At 39.7% G+C, this 18,661-nt stretch overlaps 2 protein-coding genes across 2 annotated transcripts in view; one reads left to right on the top strand and one right to left on the bottom strand.

Annotated features, from left to right (window-relative positions):
* The first annotated feature begins 1,664 nt into the window (after positions 1–1,664).
* lpl (lipoprotein lipase) lies at positions 1,665–7,816 on the top strand. The gene is made up of 10 exons (XM_034882467.1): positions 1,665–1,918; positions 2,821–3,026; positions 3,480–3,659; positions 4,256–4,367; positions 5,124–5,366; positions 5,847–6,089; positions 6,800–6,920; positions 7,197–7,379; positions 7,495–7,602; positions 7,720–7,816. The coding sequence occupies exons 1-10, from the start codon at positions 1,819–1,821 to the stop codon at positions 7,769–7,771; spliced, it is 1,548 nt and encodes a 515-aa protein (XP_034738358.1). The 5' UTR covers positions 1,665–1,818; the 3' UTR covers positions 7,772–7,816.
* Positions 7,817–11,068: 3,252 nt separating this feature from the next.
* si:ch1073-396h14.1 (disintegrin and metalloproteinase domain-containing protein 10) overlaps positions 11,069–18,661 on the bottom strand; it is a 49,139-nt gene continuing 41,546 nt past the window's right edge. Inside the window, exon 17 of the transcript XR_004658021.1 lies at positions 11,069–11,080. The gene's annotated coding sequence lies outside the window, so the exon portion shown is untranslated. The remainder of the gene's footprint in view (positions 11,081–18,661) is intronic.

The following is an 18,661-nucleotide window of genomic DNA, read 5'->3' as shown; positions in this document are numbered from 1 at the left end:
ACACAGAACATATTCAACAAGGTGGCCCTCACTCTGAGTCACGCGCCGCACGTGGAACCTTAATCCAAATCTCATTGAATTTCTCTCTACTGGTTTTGGAAGAATAATAGCTCTGAAGATTAAACAATACAATGGTGGTGGTGGTGGTGGCGGAGGTGGTGGGGGGGGGGGGGGGGGGGGGGGGGGGGGGGGGGGGGGGGGGGGGGGGGGGGGGGGGGACTGATTAACTGAAAATAAAGTATATCAAGTTTAAAAACATGAACACTTTATCCTGATAGAAAAGTTTATAGGCTCTGAGTTGACCTGTTTTTGTTGGCCTCGGTTTTGAGAGAAAACAGAGGTGTAAAATATTCTCATGCAGGTGTTTGGGCATGACATTTCTCATAAAAGTCAGACACGTGGGCTCAGATGTATTTCTGCTTGTTCTTAACCTACACATGTCCTTTATTTTTCTGGAGTTTTTGAGTTTCTTTGGTACACCAAAGTGCTGCAAATGGAGTTTAACAGCCACCATGAAGAATGCACAGTGTCTTAACATCTTGTTTTCCTTTAGCATGACATGATGTTAGACAGGAATGTGCTTTTCTCGATTTATTGTATTTTGAATTATTCTAGCTTCCCTTTTGCTTCCAATCGGACAGCACGGGGCAAGACATTGTGGTATCATTTGTTACACCAGTTGGGCTTTGTCGTTGTTTTTGAATTCCAGACTCCAACGGAAGAGGGGGCTTTCTACCACCCCCACACTGTTCAGAACATCTGTTTCAGATGCTCACATCTGACTTGGCATCAGTGGCCTCTGACTGGCCACGCCATGGCATCAATCAACTGATTATTTACAAGACTTCATTCGTTAGCTGTGCTGTTATTACTGTGTTTTGGAGTGAAGTGATACTGACTGAATGATCGCGGTAAAATAAGGTAAATTGGACCATGAATTCTTCATTACTTGTTCATTCTTAAGCACTTAAGCACAAATATGAGGTACTTGCACTTTACTTGAGAATTTGCCTTTAGTGCCACTTTTCCGTCTACTTCACAACTTAAAGGAACATATATGACTTTTTCTTGCATTAGCCTACTTTGACAGCGGTTACTTTTTACTTTACAAATCAACATTTTATACAGAAAACATGTGATTAGCTTATAAAAATGGCATATGTCACACCACAGAACTAAATGAACACCACAACAAACTTCAACAGCAAAATGCTGCTTTCACATCAATGTGTAATAGTACATCACTTTTGCTAGTGATGATACTTAAATACTGCATATTTTTGCTTTAGTAACATTTTCAATTGAGGGCTATTACTTTTGTCTTATTGCCAAACTATTTTTCCACATCACTTCTTGCTTGTCATGAGTTGTGAAAAAAACAAACATTTTCACAATGACAATCTTACCTAATGTCTGAGGCAACTCTCCTGCAATTTCTTAAACATCTAACAAGATAATTTGATAGTTGCTAATTGACATAATGACATTGTTTAAATGAATGCTAATGATTCAGTCCTGTGGGCTGCAGGTCGTCAGCTTTTCTGTGAATAAGATTGTACTTTCCCTTCAGTGAATCACAGTGGGCAAAGTTTAAACTCCGCCCTCTAACCTTCAGCCAATCATGTTTGATTATTCAAATGAGCCACCCATAAAGATGACTTGGAGCGGCAACAGTAACAGATCGCAAGAAACTTTACCCCTAAACCGCAACTCCATACAACTTTCTGTTTTACAATATAGCCTACGCTTGGATATACAACGACATCCAAAGAACATTTTTTTGCAGGATATTTTAGAAAGAAAAAAATTCTTAATAATATGGGAAAAAATAATATCTGCTTGTTGTCTTTTTGGATAAGTTTGGGAAACATCTTTGCAACTTTTTCTTCTGACCCTGAACTCACCACCATTGGGTTTGGTAAGAGCAGTCCATTAACGTGTTAGTATACCGTGTTTGGCAGGACAGGATTTTGATGATTGTAATGAAGCGATCATTAAGCAGGTTAATGAATGCATGCTGCTCCGTTTTGACCGGGAGTAACCCGCTTTCACAGCTCAGGTCTGCATCAGATTTCATTCCATTCAGGTCCATGTGTGCATGATCAAAAGCGGCTGCTACAGGCCTTTTGTTTGGACAAAGAACAGAGAGGGAAAAAAAAAAAACAGTAATTTGAAATATAACAAAATTGCATTATATTCGAAGTTAAAATACAAAAACCTTCTAGTATTTATTGTTTGATTAGAACGGTTTGTATGACCTTTCTCTAATTAAAACAATTTTTTTTTTTTTTCAATTTTCAACTACTATTAAATTACAAAACTATACTCAGTGGAAGACGTAATTAGTTTAGATGCTTTTACCCCAGTTTAACCAACGGAACGGAATCCCTTGAGAAACCCAGGCTCTTAACAATGTTTTGAGGTTTAAATTAGGCTATTTTATGCTGGTAAAAATGCAGTGGAGACAAAAGGGGGCGACACTGCTATGCTCTATGTCTCTACCGGGTCACTGGCTCACACTAGTGTAATTAGTGTTCACAATGGGATTAGAACAGCAGCAACGTTCCGTAATTTGCATGATCAAGTTTGTTATTTTTAGTGTTTTTATTTTGTCTTCTGCAAGTCAATTCGTGATGAAAACTATTCTTTTTTTTAAATTGCTGCCTGATTGTTGTCTGCATAGAACCGAAAAGTGTAATAATAATGTCGTAGGCTACATTTACATTTTTTCTTGTCAGAATGCCTGTGCCTTATGCAGCTCTACATTTCTGTCATACCATAATAATCTACTGCATACTGCATATGTGTTTCTTGTGACAGTAAACGCCACAGTCACCGCTTCTCCCCTCCCGACCACTACTGAATGGATCACAGACTACACTGACATTGTGTCCAAGTTCTCCCTGCGCACTGTGGACATCCCAGATGATGACATGTGCTACATTGAGGCCGGCAGGCCAGAAACAATCAAAGAGTGTGAATTCAACTCAGAAACACAGACCTTCATTGTGATACATGGCTGGACGGTATGTTAAACTAAAATGCCTTTTATGTAAAGTTGTCACCAGCGTAGGTTACTATAGAAAATCCTATTAAAATCACAGATATTGTAGCAGGTCCATCTTATGGAAGACTCATTTGTTAATCAAGGTGTGCAATGTGTTTGGACACTGTTTTGTTTTGGCCGTCTTTGAGGATAAACTTCTAATGCCCCTATGGCTTTGATACTGATGCAATGAGATCATACCACACATACCGGTCAAAAAATGTGCCAGTTAATAAGCATCCGTTGTGAGATGAATAACATTATCTTCCTATAATGTCATTTAGGGCCAGGCATGCAACAAGATTTGAACTGAATGACAGTTTGGTGTCTCTCCGACCACAGGACACAGAATGAGGGCTAAGGCCACAATAAATCACACCATCCTGGAGCTGACCTGAAATGTGTGTGACTATGTATGTGTTTGTGTGAATAGGTGACAGGGATGTTTGAGAGCTGGGTGCCCAAACTGGTGTCGGCTCTTTATGAGCGTGAGCCCAGTGCCAATGTGATCGTGGTGGACTGGCTGACCCGTGCCAACCAGCATTACCCAACCTCTGCAGCCTACACTAAACTGGTTGGCCGCGACGTGGCCAAGTTTGTTACATGGATACAAGTGAGTGTTTTCATTGAACAGTATACAAGCTGGCTAACAAATTACTAACAGCTGGATCATGTTCTCCATATCTTCTCTAGTGGATTTGTCCCACTGCTTTTGAATCCACCAGATTCTTAATCTGTCAACAAAGAAATTAGAGCAGCTGGAGAATCTGTGACAAATTTCTATGTGATGATGTAATCTTTTTGAATCCAGCGGTGCTGCTGCTGAAATGTTTTCCTTTTGGTTATTATGTTGTGACTGTGGCTCAATGCATGACATCATTAGTAACAAGGCTCAGTGTTTAAGTGGAGTGCAGACTTTGTTTGAGAAACATCAAGGCAAAAAGGCTTTTTTTGGCATAAATACTTTTATTTGTTTGTCCTGTGTGTGACTTCCAAGTTTCCATGTTTTGGCTAAGAATAAATGTACATGACTGAATCCTTGTCTTGGATTATTTCTCAAACTCCATTAAGATTTGAACAGAGGGCTGCAGTGCTTTTCCAGGTACAGCCTACTATTGTATTAGCATTACTCCCTCCAGCAAGTCTCCAGGATTCACTTTAAACTGTTTTAAAGTCATGTCAACATCTCATCCATCTCCTCCCTTTCAGAAAGAGCTGCAGCTGCCCTGGGGGAGGATTCATCTCCTGGGATACAGTCTGGGAGCACATGTGGCTGGAATTGCCGGAGACCTTACAGAACATAAAATCAGCAGGATCACAGGTGAGAATGTTAACTTAACCAATGGATCCTCATCTGCTCACTTAAAATTCAGATAAACAGCCGGTGCATAATTATATTTAACTGGAATTTGAGTCAGTGTAGTTGGATTTGTTGTCTGCGTTCTGTGAAGTGTGTAACATTCTTTTCTTTTTCTTTTTTTTTCAAATGCCATGAATACATTTACAAACATGTGTAGCCTATAGTGTTGTAGCAAAACACATTTTCTCTTATTTGATGCACACTCCAAATGTAGTCTATGAACCAATTAGTACTGTACTGTTATGTACCGTTATATACAGGCCCTACTTGTAAAAACAACACAGCACACAAAAGCATATTGCATTCCAGTCCCGTATTGTATGTGTGCGTGTAGTCAGTCCTATCCCCCAATTTGTCACTATGGAGTTTATCAAGCTTTGAAATCACTCTGACCTGTTTAGAATAATGATCTGTTTACTGTGATCTGAAGCAGGGCCCCATTATGAATCCACAATCACGGCTTCACATTGTGCAGAGCTGCACACGGTGAAAAGACCCCAAATGAAACACATGTTTCACAATAAATGTTTGAACGAACCGTTTTATGTCAATCCATAGATAATTATCAATCAAGAGACATTTATTTCTGCTTTCATGTGTGTCTATTATTTTCTAAACACGCTTTCATTATGGAGAACTGTGCGCAATCAGCACAAAATTAATTCACAACAGTTGAAGCGTCACTGAAATGGCCTTTGTCTCACTCTTTTCTTCTAGGTCTGGATCCCGCAGGTCCCACCTTTGAGAACGCAGACAACCAGAACACCCTATCCCGAGACGATGCCCAGTTTGTGGACGTCCTACACACAAACACTAGGGGCTCCCCAGGCCGCAGCATCGGCATCCAGAGAGCCGTGGGTGACATCGACATTTACCCCAACGGAGGCACTTTCCAGCCGGGTTGCGACATCTCAAATACATTGATGGGGATTGCATTGGAAGGCATCAAGGGCCTCCAAAGTACGTACTCCAAATACTCCTCATTGTTTGTTCCTCACTATACCCATATACATATATATATATATGTAAGGGACTCTGAGTGTTTTTTCATAGACAATATATTCCTTTGGATTTATCTCATGTGTCATGGAATGTGCAAACGTTTTTTCATGTAAGTTATGATAGCTCAAATTTAGGTTGAAGATTTTTAACGCTAGGATAGGCTTTTGTAATTTTACATGGTGTCAACAGACATTTAGAGTATATTAAAGCTTTCAATTAACATGGGTTAAGGTTGGGGTTTGCTTCCAGTCATACCAACAGCCACATATTCAGAGTATGTCCCCCAGCGGCTGTAATTGTTTTAACTGAGAATGGCAGAGCTGAGTGAGAAATGCCATCTGGGTCAACACTGACCCTGGAGCCATAAAAGCTACACAAGGAAGACATTTTCTCTGAAAATGTGGAGGTTTCACAGCTTCTGTACTCTGTGTCCTGCAGATATGGACCAGCTTGTCAAATGTTCCCACGAGCGCTCGATCCATCTGTTCATCGACTCTCTGCTGAACACCCAGCAGCAGAGCTTGGCCTACCGCTGCAACTCCAGAGAAGCCTTCAACAAGGGTCTGTGCCTCAGCTGCAGGAAGAACCGCTGCAACAAGCTGGGCTACAACATCAACAAAGTCCGAATGACCCGCAGCGTCAAGATGTACCTTAAGACTCGTGAAATGATGCCTTACAAAGGTAAACACACAGAAGAAAAACAAATACAGAAGCTTTTGTAGGTTTTGTTTTATGTGCAGTGCAAGAAAATATAAGAAACACCTACAAACTACTGTAGAAAAGACCGGGTTTAGACTGGGTTAATGTACTTTACTGAGGATTAGCGGGAGTTGAGAATTGATGCACATACCTCCATGGGAGTAATCCTTAGCGTGTGAGCTACTGCTGTTGAGTGTACTTAGTGTGGATGTGGCTGCTTAGAGCTGGAATTCATATTATCACAGTCAATGCTGTTACAAATAAACTAAACACACACCACACACAGTTCTCTCACACTTGAAAATATGTACAACAAGTAGCAAGCGTTCAGGAAGTCACAGGAAGAAGAAGTCATGGGTATTTTAGTTCATTAGGGAATGCTAAGGTAATGCAACACCACTGCTTGTGATGTCAATGGAAAGATCTATTTAAAAATTACAATTTTGCACAAGTCAGAATGTTTAATAAATAGTTCTATAGTAATAACTTTATACAATGGTGTGTGAATGTAACCGACCAGGATTTATCACAAATCTATGATTAGATGCAGCACAGTCGCAGGTACAAAAAGGGCTTTTACTCTATTAAACTAACTTTAAGTAGCGGTATGAGGGACGTGAGCCAGTTGTTGAAAACATGTATAGTTGTGAGAGAGTGTTTAAAGTGTAAACTATCTGTTTCTTCTCTCATAGTTTTCCACTATCAGGTGAAGATGCATTTCTTCAGCAAGGAACCACTGAGCTTTACCGAGCAGCCGATGAAGATTTCTCTGTATGGAACCCACGGAGAGAAGGAGGACATTTCCTTTGTCCAGTAAGCAAATTAAACAGTACAATTTCTTTATCATCATGTGAATACCGAAAGAAAACACAGACATGCATGTGGAAGTTATAAGAAAAAGTCAACATATGGCCAGCAACAGTTATTTCATGACTCTAAAAAAAGACCATAAAGGCACTGTTACGTCACATACACGCATGAACAAACACCACCACACACACCACAGATGTCTTCATTGCGTTCATGTTGAAGACAGACAACTCTATATGCTGCTGACCTTTGACCGTTGCTTTCACCTTTACTTCCCAGGCCGGTCCTGAACGGTAACACCACTTTGTCCTTCCTCATCACCACCGATGTGGACATTGGAGACCTGATGATTGTGAAGCTGCGCTGGGAGAAGGACACAATCATCAGCTGGTCAGACTGGTGGGGCAATAGCAAGTTCCATATCCGAAAGCTGCGCATTAAGTCCGGGGAGACCCAGTCCAAGTACGTTCTTGGTCACCATTACACACATATGATTATCTAGAATAAACTAGAAACAGATCCAGTGACACTTAAGACTGGGGATAATTTTTGACTTTTTGTCTGTGTGTGATTCCAGGATGATTTTCAGCGCGAAGGATGGAGAGTTTGCCTACCTCGTCAGGGGAGGAGAAGATGGAGTCTTTGTCAAGTCAAAAGAAGAAAAAATTAACCGTAAAGAGAAATTGTAAGTTTAGGAAAAGCTTCCTTTTTATTTATTGTCAATTATTAATTGGTACATTTGAAAATCAATTTTTATCAGAAGCAGAAGCTCTCCTGCTTACTGTTGTCTTCTTTTTGACAGGATGCACAAGCTGAAAATGCAGGGCAGTCTTTTTAGGCAGAACAGTGCCTGAAGTTGCACTTGAATACACATCATGCATACAACATCCATCTCTACATACATAGCCAAAGATGGACAGTACACAGCAACACTGGGAAAGCCTTTGCAAGTAACTGGACATGTACTCAAAGCTGTTTTTGTTTTTCTGATTTTCCTTCTGTTGTGTTTCATCACTTCAACTTTCAGTGCAACCAACACAACCTCATCCACAGTGCTGGAAAATAGTCTGCTCACTAGCTCTCTCCTGTCTCTCCGCATAATCTGCTATTGAAAAATGTTGCAGTTTTTCTTTGTGATGATGTTCTCACATTTCACTTTTGCTGCATGTCTATATAATCATTTGTTTATGCTTTTGTGGCCCACATGTAATGTTTTTACTGATTCTGATGTATTTTGAACCCCTGAAGTGGTGCGTGAACTTGGATTATCGTTGATGTATAAAAGATTCAGAGTGATAATAATAATAATTTAGGCACATCTTCTTTTTTTCTTCTTTATTTAAATGTGCAAAATTATTATTTTGTTGCTAATGCTTGTCTTTACCGAACCACTAAATGCAAACAATCGACAGGGACCAAAGAAGTATTAACTGTCTACTGTACGGAGAATCACGGCGGCCTTTGTAAATACCTTTTTCAATCAGTATTATATATATGTTTTTGAACATGAGTAATGTGTTAATATCTGATCTCTTGAAGCCTTGCTTGTTCTTGTATTGTATTTTGGTTATTGTGCCACTGGTCACTTTAAAAGAGTCCCTGTCCCCTGCAGCCATTTAGATGTTAAGGTCATTGAGATTGAGATCCAACAGGGATATGCAGCTTGGGTATTTTATTTCATGAAATTGAACTGAAGTCACTTGTAAATCCAGTAATGTCTAGGTGCTCCTTTATCAGTTCATGAATGGGTTGAAGTGGATTACCTGCAACAGTTTACCTCATTGACTAAGCTCCAACATGCCCTTATTTTGAAAGGTCAAACATTACAAAATTACTAAAAATAATCATGCAGGCCTTGGTAATTTGTGATGGACTGGCCTACATGATAGCCATAATACATCTCAAGAATACTTCATATTGTATTTATTGAACGTACATTTATATATTTGTATAGTAAGCTGTAATATATTTTGAAAGGCTTCCATTTTCGTCTGTATTTTTTAAATTTTTTAAACTAAATGAAGCGTTATGTGATTTTATGCACAAAGCTCTGGAAAGATCAATCAAATTGGTCTCCATACTAACTTCAGTGCTATTACTTTTATGAACTGAAATGCAGTGCAATGTGTAAACAAAGAGCCGTGGAAGGTTCAATAAAGAGATTAACCACACATTCCTATTATGCTGACTGCTTCAGCTCCTTTTAGAGACTAGCTAAATCATTAAATCATCAAAAGATTGTGGAGCTGCAATGACAAGGGTGGCACTCTAGCTGGAACACACAGTGAGGAAAATAAGTATTTGAACACCCTGCTATTTTGTCTGAAATTGTCATCGTATGTGCATGTCCACTGTGAGAGACATAATCTAAAAAAAAAATCCAGAAATCACAATGTATGATTTTTTAACTATTCATTAGTATTATACAGCTGCAAATAAGTATTTGAACACCTGAGAAAATCAATGTTAATATTTTGTACAGGTACAGCAGCCTTTGTTTGCAATTCCAGAGGTTAAACGTTTCCTGTAGTTTTTCACCAGGTTTGACACACTGCAGAAGGGATTTTGGCCCACTCCTCCACACAGATCTTCTCTAGATCAGTCAGGTTTCTGGTCTGTTGCTGAGAAACACAGAGTTTGAGCTCCCTCCAAAGATTCTCTATTGGGTTTAGGTCTGGAGACTGGCTAGGCCAGGCCAGAACCTTGATATGCTTTTTCCAGAGCAACTCCTTGGTTATCCTGGCTGTGTGCTTCGGGTCATTGTCATGTTGGAAGACCATGCCTTGACAACATCTTCAATGCTCTAACTGAGGGAAGGAGGTTGTTCCCCAAAATCTTGCAATACATGGCCGTGGTCATCCTCTCCTTAATACAGTGCAGTCATCCTCTCCCATGTGCAGAAAAACACCCCCAAAGCATGATGCTACCCCCCCATGCTTCACAGTAGGGATGGTGTTCTTGGGATGGTCCTCATCATTCTTCTTCCTCCAAACCCGGTTAGTGGAATTATGAACAAAAAGTTCAATTTTGGTCTCTTCTGACCACATGACTTTCTCCCATGACTCCTCTGGATCATCCAAATGGTCATCGGCAAACTTAAGACGGGCCTTGATATGTGCTGGTTTAAGCAGGGTAACCTTATTTGCCATGCATGATTTCAAACCATGACGTCTTAGAGTATTACCAACAGTAACCTTGGAAACGGTGGTCCCAGATCATTTCAGGTCATTGACCAGCTCCTCCCGTGTAGTTCTGGGCTGATTTTTCACCTTTCTTAGGATCATTGAGACTCCACGAGGTGAGATCCTGCATGGAGCCCCAGTCCGAGGGAGACTGACAGTCATGTTTAGCTTTTTCCATTTTCTAATGATTGCTCCAACAGTTGACCTTTTTTCAACAAGCTGCTTGGCAATTCCCCCGTAGCCCTTTCCAGCCTTGTTGAGGTGTACAATTTTGTCTCTAGTGTCTTTGGACAACTCTTTGGTCGTGGCCATGTTAGTAGTTGAATTTTTACTGATTGTATGGGCTGGACAGATGTCTTTATGCAGCTAACAACGTCAAACAGGCATATCTAATTTAGGATAGTAAATGGAGTGGAGGTGGACATTTTGGGCAGACAAAAAGGTCTTTGAGGGTCAGAATTGTAGCTGATAGGTGTTCAAATACTTCTTTGCAGCTGTATCATACAAATAAATAGTTAAAATACCCTACATTGTGATATCTGGATTTTTTTTTGATTATGTCTCTCACAGTGGACATGCACCTACGATGACAATTCCAGACCCCTCCATGATTTCTAAGTGGGAGAACTTGCAAAATAGCAGGGTGTTCAAATACTGATTTTCCTCACTGTGTATACACATGGCCATGAATCTCTGTCTAATGTCAATCAGATATAAAAAAACATCTGCATGGCAGCAGGTTATGGATTTAAAGAGCAGGTGAAAATGTATTTAAATATCAGTTAATATCTGAAGGATCCACCTCGATTCAGGTTGACAAAGTGGCAAATCTACCAAAGGGAAAAATGAAGAAATGAAACATCAATAAAAAAAGTTTTTACACACCATGTGATGCCAATTTGAGTAATCAAAGAATGATTGTATGTTTATTGATGCAAAAATCCACTCTACTTCAGTCAGTGTTAATGCAAACTGCATGGTCTCCTCGTATGAATCAGAATCAGGATCAGAAATACTTTATTGATCCCCAAAGGGAAATTCTGTGTTACAGTTGCACAACTAGTATAAATATCAGAGTAGAAATATAAATAAAGAAATAGAAAGAGTGTGGATATGTACGCTATTTACATAGTTAAAGAAATATTATGATGCAAGTTTTACATAATTAACATAATTAAGGAGTTGCAATGGTGAAAAGTAATAATAATTATAACAATAATAATAATAGTAGCAATTGAGTATTGCACACATTTCAGGCCAGTGTTATTGCACAAAACAGATAATATTTTCCAGTATTAACCTCTAAGTGTGTGTGTGTCAGACAGAGGAGTTATAAAGTTTGATGGCCACAGGCAGGAAAGACTTCCTATGGCGCTCTGTGGTGCATTTTGGGAGAATGAGGCTGTCACTGAAAGTTTGCTCCTGTGAATGAGCAGCAAGCCTTGAATTAATCACAGTAAATACACACTCTTACTATTTGAGCAGCTGTGGCTCAGGTAGTAAGAGTCGCCTACCAATTGGAAAGTTGGCCTTGCAGTTCCATGCCGAAGTGTCCTTGGGCAAGACACTGAACCTTGCATGGCTCCCGATGCTGAGCCATTGGAGTGTAAATGTGTTTGAGTGTTTATCTGATGAGCAGGTGGCACCTCGTACAGCAGACTTGGCCACAGTGTATGAATGTGTGTGAATGGTGAATGGTTCCTGAGTAGTTGTTAAGACTAGATAAGCACCATATAAATGCAGTCTATTTACAATTACATTTATAAACAGTACACTGCAGGCCCATTTGTTTTATCATGATTCTGTTTTACATGGAGTAGAGTTTATTTGCACCAGATGTGCACCAAGAGAGATATATTATATGTTATTATACAAGAGTCTTGTTCTGAAATTGTACATGAATGCATTATCTCTAAAAACTAAATTAAACACAAATAAAATCACATACAACTAAAAAACCACACTGAGCATCTTAAGTTAAAGGTCTTCTTTTCATCTGCACTGACTAAGTGTGTTTAACTGAGTTTTATCTTCCTTTTTTTCACCAGAACACGATGCATTAGAGAGTGTATCTTTAAGGTCTGAGAAACATGTTTAATGCATTTTTTTCCATAATTTTTAAGCTACACCACTGTCATGGTTTAAAGGCTGGCAATGTCAGTTGGTTGCAGTGAGCATTATATACCACCAATTGGATGCTATCATATTTCATTTGTTTCACAGATCCCTCATCCTTAAGAATTGAATGTCAATGACTAGTGATGTGTTGCAGCACCTCAAATATAATCTTAAAACTAATGACCGGTTCATAATTTGACATTAAGCTACCGTAGAACAGTAACATGGCAACAGTTGCATACTACTATTTTTTACATGTGACTGCTTGTCTACACAGCTCACACACGTGTGATGGAAGAGGTACATTTTTATTTCAATCAAAACAGCTGTTTACATAGGCTGCATTACAGCTCATGTTTCACTCGCACTTGATGCACATAGCTGCACCCAAAGTGTATAACCACAACAGGTGTGTATTGGGCTCTGAGTTTCGAACATGAGTGACCTGCGTTTTGTGCCTAAAAGCATCACGTTCAGACACTGCTTAGTGGGACCTCCCTTAACTACAACAGCAGTTAGACACTGCTGCTGCTCTGCTGATGTGCTGCTTTCACTACGCAGCCTGTGTGCCCACTGTGTACTAGTCTATACCAATAATGTAGAGAGGCCACCAATCAAAACATCACTCTGCAGTGCCAGAACTTGTGCCATAAACTGTTGGACTTTTCACCAGTTGTGGGGCAAAAGTGGTAAAAAGACCAACAGCGTGTCTTTAAATAAGTTGCCATTGACATTGTACAGCTGAACTACCTCTCACTCATGGCCTATACTGTGTGAAAAGTTGTGCTCGTCAAACACGAAGGTTACTGTCGACCTGGTGCAGTGGTTGGCACTGCTGCCCACTGCAAGTTAGGATGGGTTAAATGCAGAGGATACATTGCTCACATGTGTAACTATACGTACAGGCATATATATATTATTATTACATAACCAATGTGTCCCTGAGCAAGACACTTAACTCCAACTTAATCCTCTGACATATAGCAATTGTAAGTAGCTTGGAATAAAAGTGTCTGCTAAATGACATGTAATGTAATGTATTAAATATTATTATACTGTATATTATCAGCCAACATCTGAATCCACTTTAAGCCCACACACACCATAGTTGTATTTGTTTATGACATTGTGCAATATACTTCTTTTACTCTATTCTATTTATAGATGTGTGTATGTTATGTATTAGATAACTGGTGCTGTTGATGTCTGGTTCAATGTTGGTGTTGTAGATTATGTGTCAATATGCCTGTACTGTACAACAAATCGCCTGTTGGGGACAGTAAGGTTTTTTAAGTCCAAGTCTAAGTTTAATAGTACAGGACTATAGCTGGCTGGTATCACTAAGCCGGCTTATCTAGAAATTCAAAACATATTAGGTAACACTGTCTCAACTCACAGAGGAAGAAAAACTAAATTGAATCCCACATTCCTTGAGTTTGTGGATTAGTTTCTCTGAAAGAAATTCCCACTTGACTGCTGACAGGCAGGCAATGCATTGAGCAACGGCTGGGATCTGGACAGAGTTAAAAAGAAGGGAAAATGATGTGTAAAAATAATGCTACTATCCCTTTTATTTTAGATTTTTCTTGAAAAGCCATTCTGTTACCCAGCTCATGGCTATTTTAAAGTTTAGATTTGTCAGCTCATCAAGTGATTAAATCTTCCAACAACAGAATGTTCACCTGACACAAACACTTTTCCAAAACTGGGACACAGAAAAAATAAATTTCTTCTAATCATCAAATGATTCTCATTTAACTCTGAAAGAACTCTCAATGGCATTTCAGATACCTGTAGTCTGTACATTCTGTATCTTTAGTTTTTTTTAATACTTTTGCATGGAAATAGCATCAGTTGTTTCTTGTTGAGTTTCTTATAGACCTCTGGGGTTTCCAGTATTCAGCGGGAATCAACAGCTACATTTGAAAGTCTTGGATGAGAAGGAGTGGTTTCTAACAAGAGTAAAGTCCCAGTAAAAGCCCAGTATCTGAACGTATTTACAAAGTATATCTGACCTTATTATTACATTATTGTTACAATTAAAAAAGAAGTAAATGGGTTTGTTTCCTTTTGTCCTACTGCTGCTGACAATTAGTGAAAAACTGGAATATAGTCACATTCCAACAACAACACCCAGTTGTTTTCGATCAACAAGATACACCATAGGACATTCTCAATCTTGTATTTGTACTAGATGTGATCATGTGCCATCCCCAGAAATTAGCTGAGGAAATAAGTCTTGGAAATACAAATTTGTCTCCCAACTTTGTGGAGGGATTACTGCTTGTCCACTCTCCCTCTCTGCTGACACCAAATCCCTACTCTGGAAGTCTGGCGTATGATTGACTCTGCACTTTATCACAACCTCTTTATCCCCATGACTGACAGTATTTCCCTTTGCAGAAACAAAAACAACATTTGGTAAGGATGCCTCCTGGGCGCCTCCCTAGGGAGGTGTTCCAGACACGTCCAGCTGGGAGGAGGCCTCGGGGAAGACCCAGGACAAGGTGGAGAGATTATGTCTCCAACCTGGCCTGGGGACCCCTCGGGATCCCCCAGTCGGAGCTGGTTGATGTGGCTCGGGAAAGGGAAGTTTGGGGTCCTCTGCTGGACCTGCTGCCCCCGCGACCCGATACCGGATAAGCGGTCGAAGATGGATGGATGGATGGATGGATGGAGAAACAAAAACAACAGGATCAGTGAAAATTCGTGCAGTCACTCTAAATGTCATCATGTTAATAAAAGAGCTGTGTGTGTGTGTGTTTGTGTGTTATTTTGAGATAAACAAAGACTTGAGACTCATAGTTTCTGCAAATTGCTGCTGGTTTAGTGAAAAGAGTGTTTATTATATGTTAAAACGTATCCTTACCTGCAGACCTGCAGAGCCTGATTGGCAGCTCCTTTTAGTCCAATCAGAAGTTGCAAAGCTGCTTGACTGGATGAAAGTCCACCTGTGATTTGCTCCACAGCAGTTAAACAGAGTTCCTTTTTGAAAAGGCAACTATGTGTAATCATCTTCACTGTATAGGTCTATAATCTTTATTTCTACAATGAACGAGAGCCATGGATATTTACTTTATGCTCACTAAATTTAATAGATTTACTTTAAAAGTGTATTTTTAAACACTCAAAATATATTGTGACTAATTATATAATTACATAGGAGACAGGTTGTTTTATACAGTGCTTTCAGATATCACTACCTCGTTCAAAAATATAATTGATGTAAACTGTATTGTTGCATGCAACTGTACACAGCACTGCGTAAAATGTTAACCTCCGTATTTAACCCATCCTAAGCATTGGGAGCAGTGAGCCACTGTTAGGGCCGCTGTAAAGCACTCAGAGAGCAGCTCAGGGATCAGTGTTTCGCTAAAGGTAGTCTATATCGACGATGTTTCAATTTTGGGATTTTTCACATGCTGCCGAAAATTCTGTCAGATGTCCCTCAATTCAGCTGGATGTCCGTCAGCTTCTGCTATCTGTGTGTTGGCACTCTAAACCTTATGAAGAATACGGTTAACTGCTCCTCAGATCTCTGCAGGGTAAATCCAGAGAGCTAGCTAGACTATCTGTCCAATCTGAGTATTTTGTTGCACGACCTAAACAACCTTTTAATGTACACATGTTCCACAAAAACAAGTTCCTTCCCAAGGCTATTTTCCAGAGACACTGTGGCTCCAACCGGTGCTTAGTGCCATCCAAGACACACCAGAGCATGTTTTTCTCCCATCCTGGAATGCTGCGTGGACTAGCCAGACCCTCCTTGGCGGCTCTGTGGAAGAAGCCCTGGAAGTTGTGTGAGGTCCTGTTTTACCAGCAAAAAAGTGTTTCCACTGTAAAAAACTTATGTTCCACAGGATGATTCCTCAATGATTTATTTAAAATAGAAACAGGCTACTTCTGCACAGCATTAGTACTAAAATCAAAAACTCTCCCCTCTAGCTGGTTACACCTGTGTTTCTTTTTTAGTGTGGGGAAATTGGGAAAACAAACTAGGAAAACACAGCAAATCCGCAAAACCATGCAAATAATAACTGTGAAAACAAGCAACACACTTGCAATAAAACCAAATGCTAAATACACACTGCTTAAACTGGGCAATTGACCAAAACATGTGGACGAGGAGCCAGGGATCGAACCGGCCAAACCTATCCCCATCTACCTCAAACCTCTAGGCCTACCTCCTGAGCCACAAACCTTTATGAGTTAATGACCTGGATCTAGTTTTCTTTTATAACTGGTCCAATAACGAAATTGACTGCATGTACAGTGCATCTAAAGGAGTTTTATGTAAACAATTCAAAGACAATTCTTTTTGTAGTAATAGTAGATTCCAATTGTGTTCAAAGTTTTCTAAAATCAAGTTGTCCCTATCATTACGCTGGTGACACACTGTTAACTGATATTAGGTTACAATGGCAGTTGTTATAACAAAAGTTACCATGCCTATTAGATTTCTTGTTCAATTGACCTTCACAGCAACATGTAACTTTTCAACCGCCGCCTCATCGGCCTCCTGCCCAGTTTATCTTGGCGAGCTGGAGTTTCGGGCAACAAATCAGCTGCTGTGAAGCCAACAACTCTTGCCTGAACGTTAGCACATCACACTAGCTGGCATGAAGCAACATGTTTTACCCATTTAGTGAGTGAAATGCTTCATGCAATAGGTCAAAAGTCTGAGTTTTGAAGTAATAGAAACTTAACAGTAGTCTGTGATTGCCAGTTTCATTGTGATTCAGCCAAAAGTTTTAATGATTGTAAATTGTAACACACACTGTTCAAATGTTGCTGATGCTGGATACTAGCTATGTTGGTCGACTGGATACTAGGTATGTATGATGTCAACTGTGTCAGCATCAGTTGGGGCTGAAGACAGGTTTGAAAATGTAAAAGGAAAAACTGTGGTGTGAATTAAGAAAATGATGTGTGCTTACAAACCCTCTGTAGACTGCTCTTCATCTCTGCCGAGGCTAGCGACTCAAGGCTACATTAGCCCCAACTAGCATAACACACCAAATAGTTGGTGGTCGGGCTGAACTGTGGGTACTGTAGGTGCCATGTTTGGACAAAGAAGAACAGGTTAAAATCTAAATCTTACAAAGTTAAAGGAGAGCAATCCTTAATAGTATAATATATACATTTTATATTTAATATAAAAAGTTTAAAAAAATGTTTGATTCAGCCAGGTTAGGGTAATATGCCTCTGTGAAGACGTCAAGACGATCCTTTTTTTTTTATTGATTTGGTCAAGTCTGGCATTAAACATGTGTAAAAGAGCCTTCCTGCTACACACCAGAAAGTGGCCTCCTGTCTCCTGCCCCCTGGGGTCTTAGACTCGGCTAAGACAATGCATGTTGATTAAACTATTGATGTTAGAATTCCCATTTAAATGATAGAACCTTTTCATCTGTGACCAAAAACGACCCCCAAAGAGGCCGGGTTTAGAGCCTTATCTTTCCTCATTGGACAGCTACGATGCGCTCGGCATGTTGCCATGCCAACGACGGACCAATGAGAATGGATTTCAATGCACCAGGTGAAAAGGAACCGCCCCTAGATGCAGGGGATAAATGGGTGTAATTTAGGAACATTCAGGACTGGTCTCACGTGACTCCATCATGGGGGAAGCATGCATCAGTCCGTTGTCCGTTGTCATCATGTTGTTTGTGTCTTATTGTTTTTGTCTTATCATCTTCATCATTTTGTTGCATTAAACCTTTTCTTAATTCTCAATTGGACCAGAGCCTCCTTCCTCAGAGATCCAACAAACACGAAGTTACAAAATTCTAACATAACCTGTAATGCATAACTAGTGACCACACAAAACAATAGAAATAGTAGAGTTGGAACCTGATTAAAGCAAGCTAGCAGCACACTTAAAATAATACTGCTTGATGCAGGTTTGTGTCTCTTCTGTATGCTCACATCTGCTCTCTCATGCCAAGACAACTGCACATCACTGAATGTGTGTGAATGCAGGTTGTAATAGCCTGCTACACACAAACTGACTAAAAGAAGTGTTAACAAATTAAACCTGAGTCTCAGAGTTAGTCAGCGGTGACGATGATAAAATCAAATAAAACTTGAAACTTCCCATCTGGAACCTTTAACTTAAATACATATTCCCCTTTAAAATATCTCTTGCATTTGTTGTGCGTTTTAAATTTTCACATTTTTTAAAATCTTTTTTGTATATTCTCTCTTTCGGAAACACATGATATCTTTTTGTAGGACAATTTATCATTTTTGTATTACCCTCTCCAGCTAATGGGGTAGTTGTTCCATCAATAAATATATAAATGAATCCGTTAAGCAAACAGTAAAAAGTAAACATAAAGTTATTCCAACTTGCAGTAGCAGTGTCAAACCCTCCAGTACCAGTAGCATCTGAACTTTTATCTACCAAGGCCTGCAATGACTTTGCCTCCTTCTTCAAAGACA

Source organism: Etheostoma cragini, chromosome 9, assembly GCF_013103735.1.
Source record: "Etheostoma cragini isolate CJK2018 chromosome 9, CSU_Ecrag_1.0, whole genome shotgun sequence".
NCBI lineage: Eukaryota > Metazoa > Chordata > Actinopteri > Perciformes > Percidae > Etheostoma > Etheostoma cragini.
Note: the sequence above shows the minus strand (reverse complement) of the source record. Positions and strands in the feature narration are given on the sequence as shown.

Bases quoted from the DNA above. Each gene is read 5' to 3' on its own strand.
- lpl (XM_034882467.1), top strand. From the start codon at position 1,819: ATGGGAAAAAATAATATCTGCTTGTTGTCTTTTTGGATAAGTTTGGGA. The intron at 1,919-2,820 runs GTAAGAGCAGTC...TTCTTGTGACAG, and splicing joins ACTCACCACCATTGGGTTTG to TAAACGCCACAGTCACCGCT. The intron at 5,367-5,846 runs GTACGTACTCCA...TGTGTCCTGCAG, and splicing joins AGGCATCAAGGGCCTCCAAA to ATATGGACCAGCTTGTCAAA.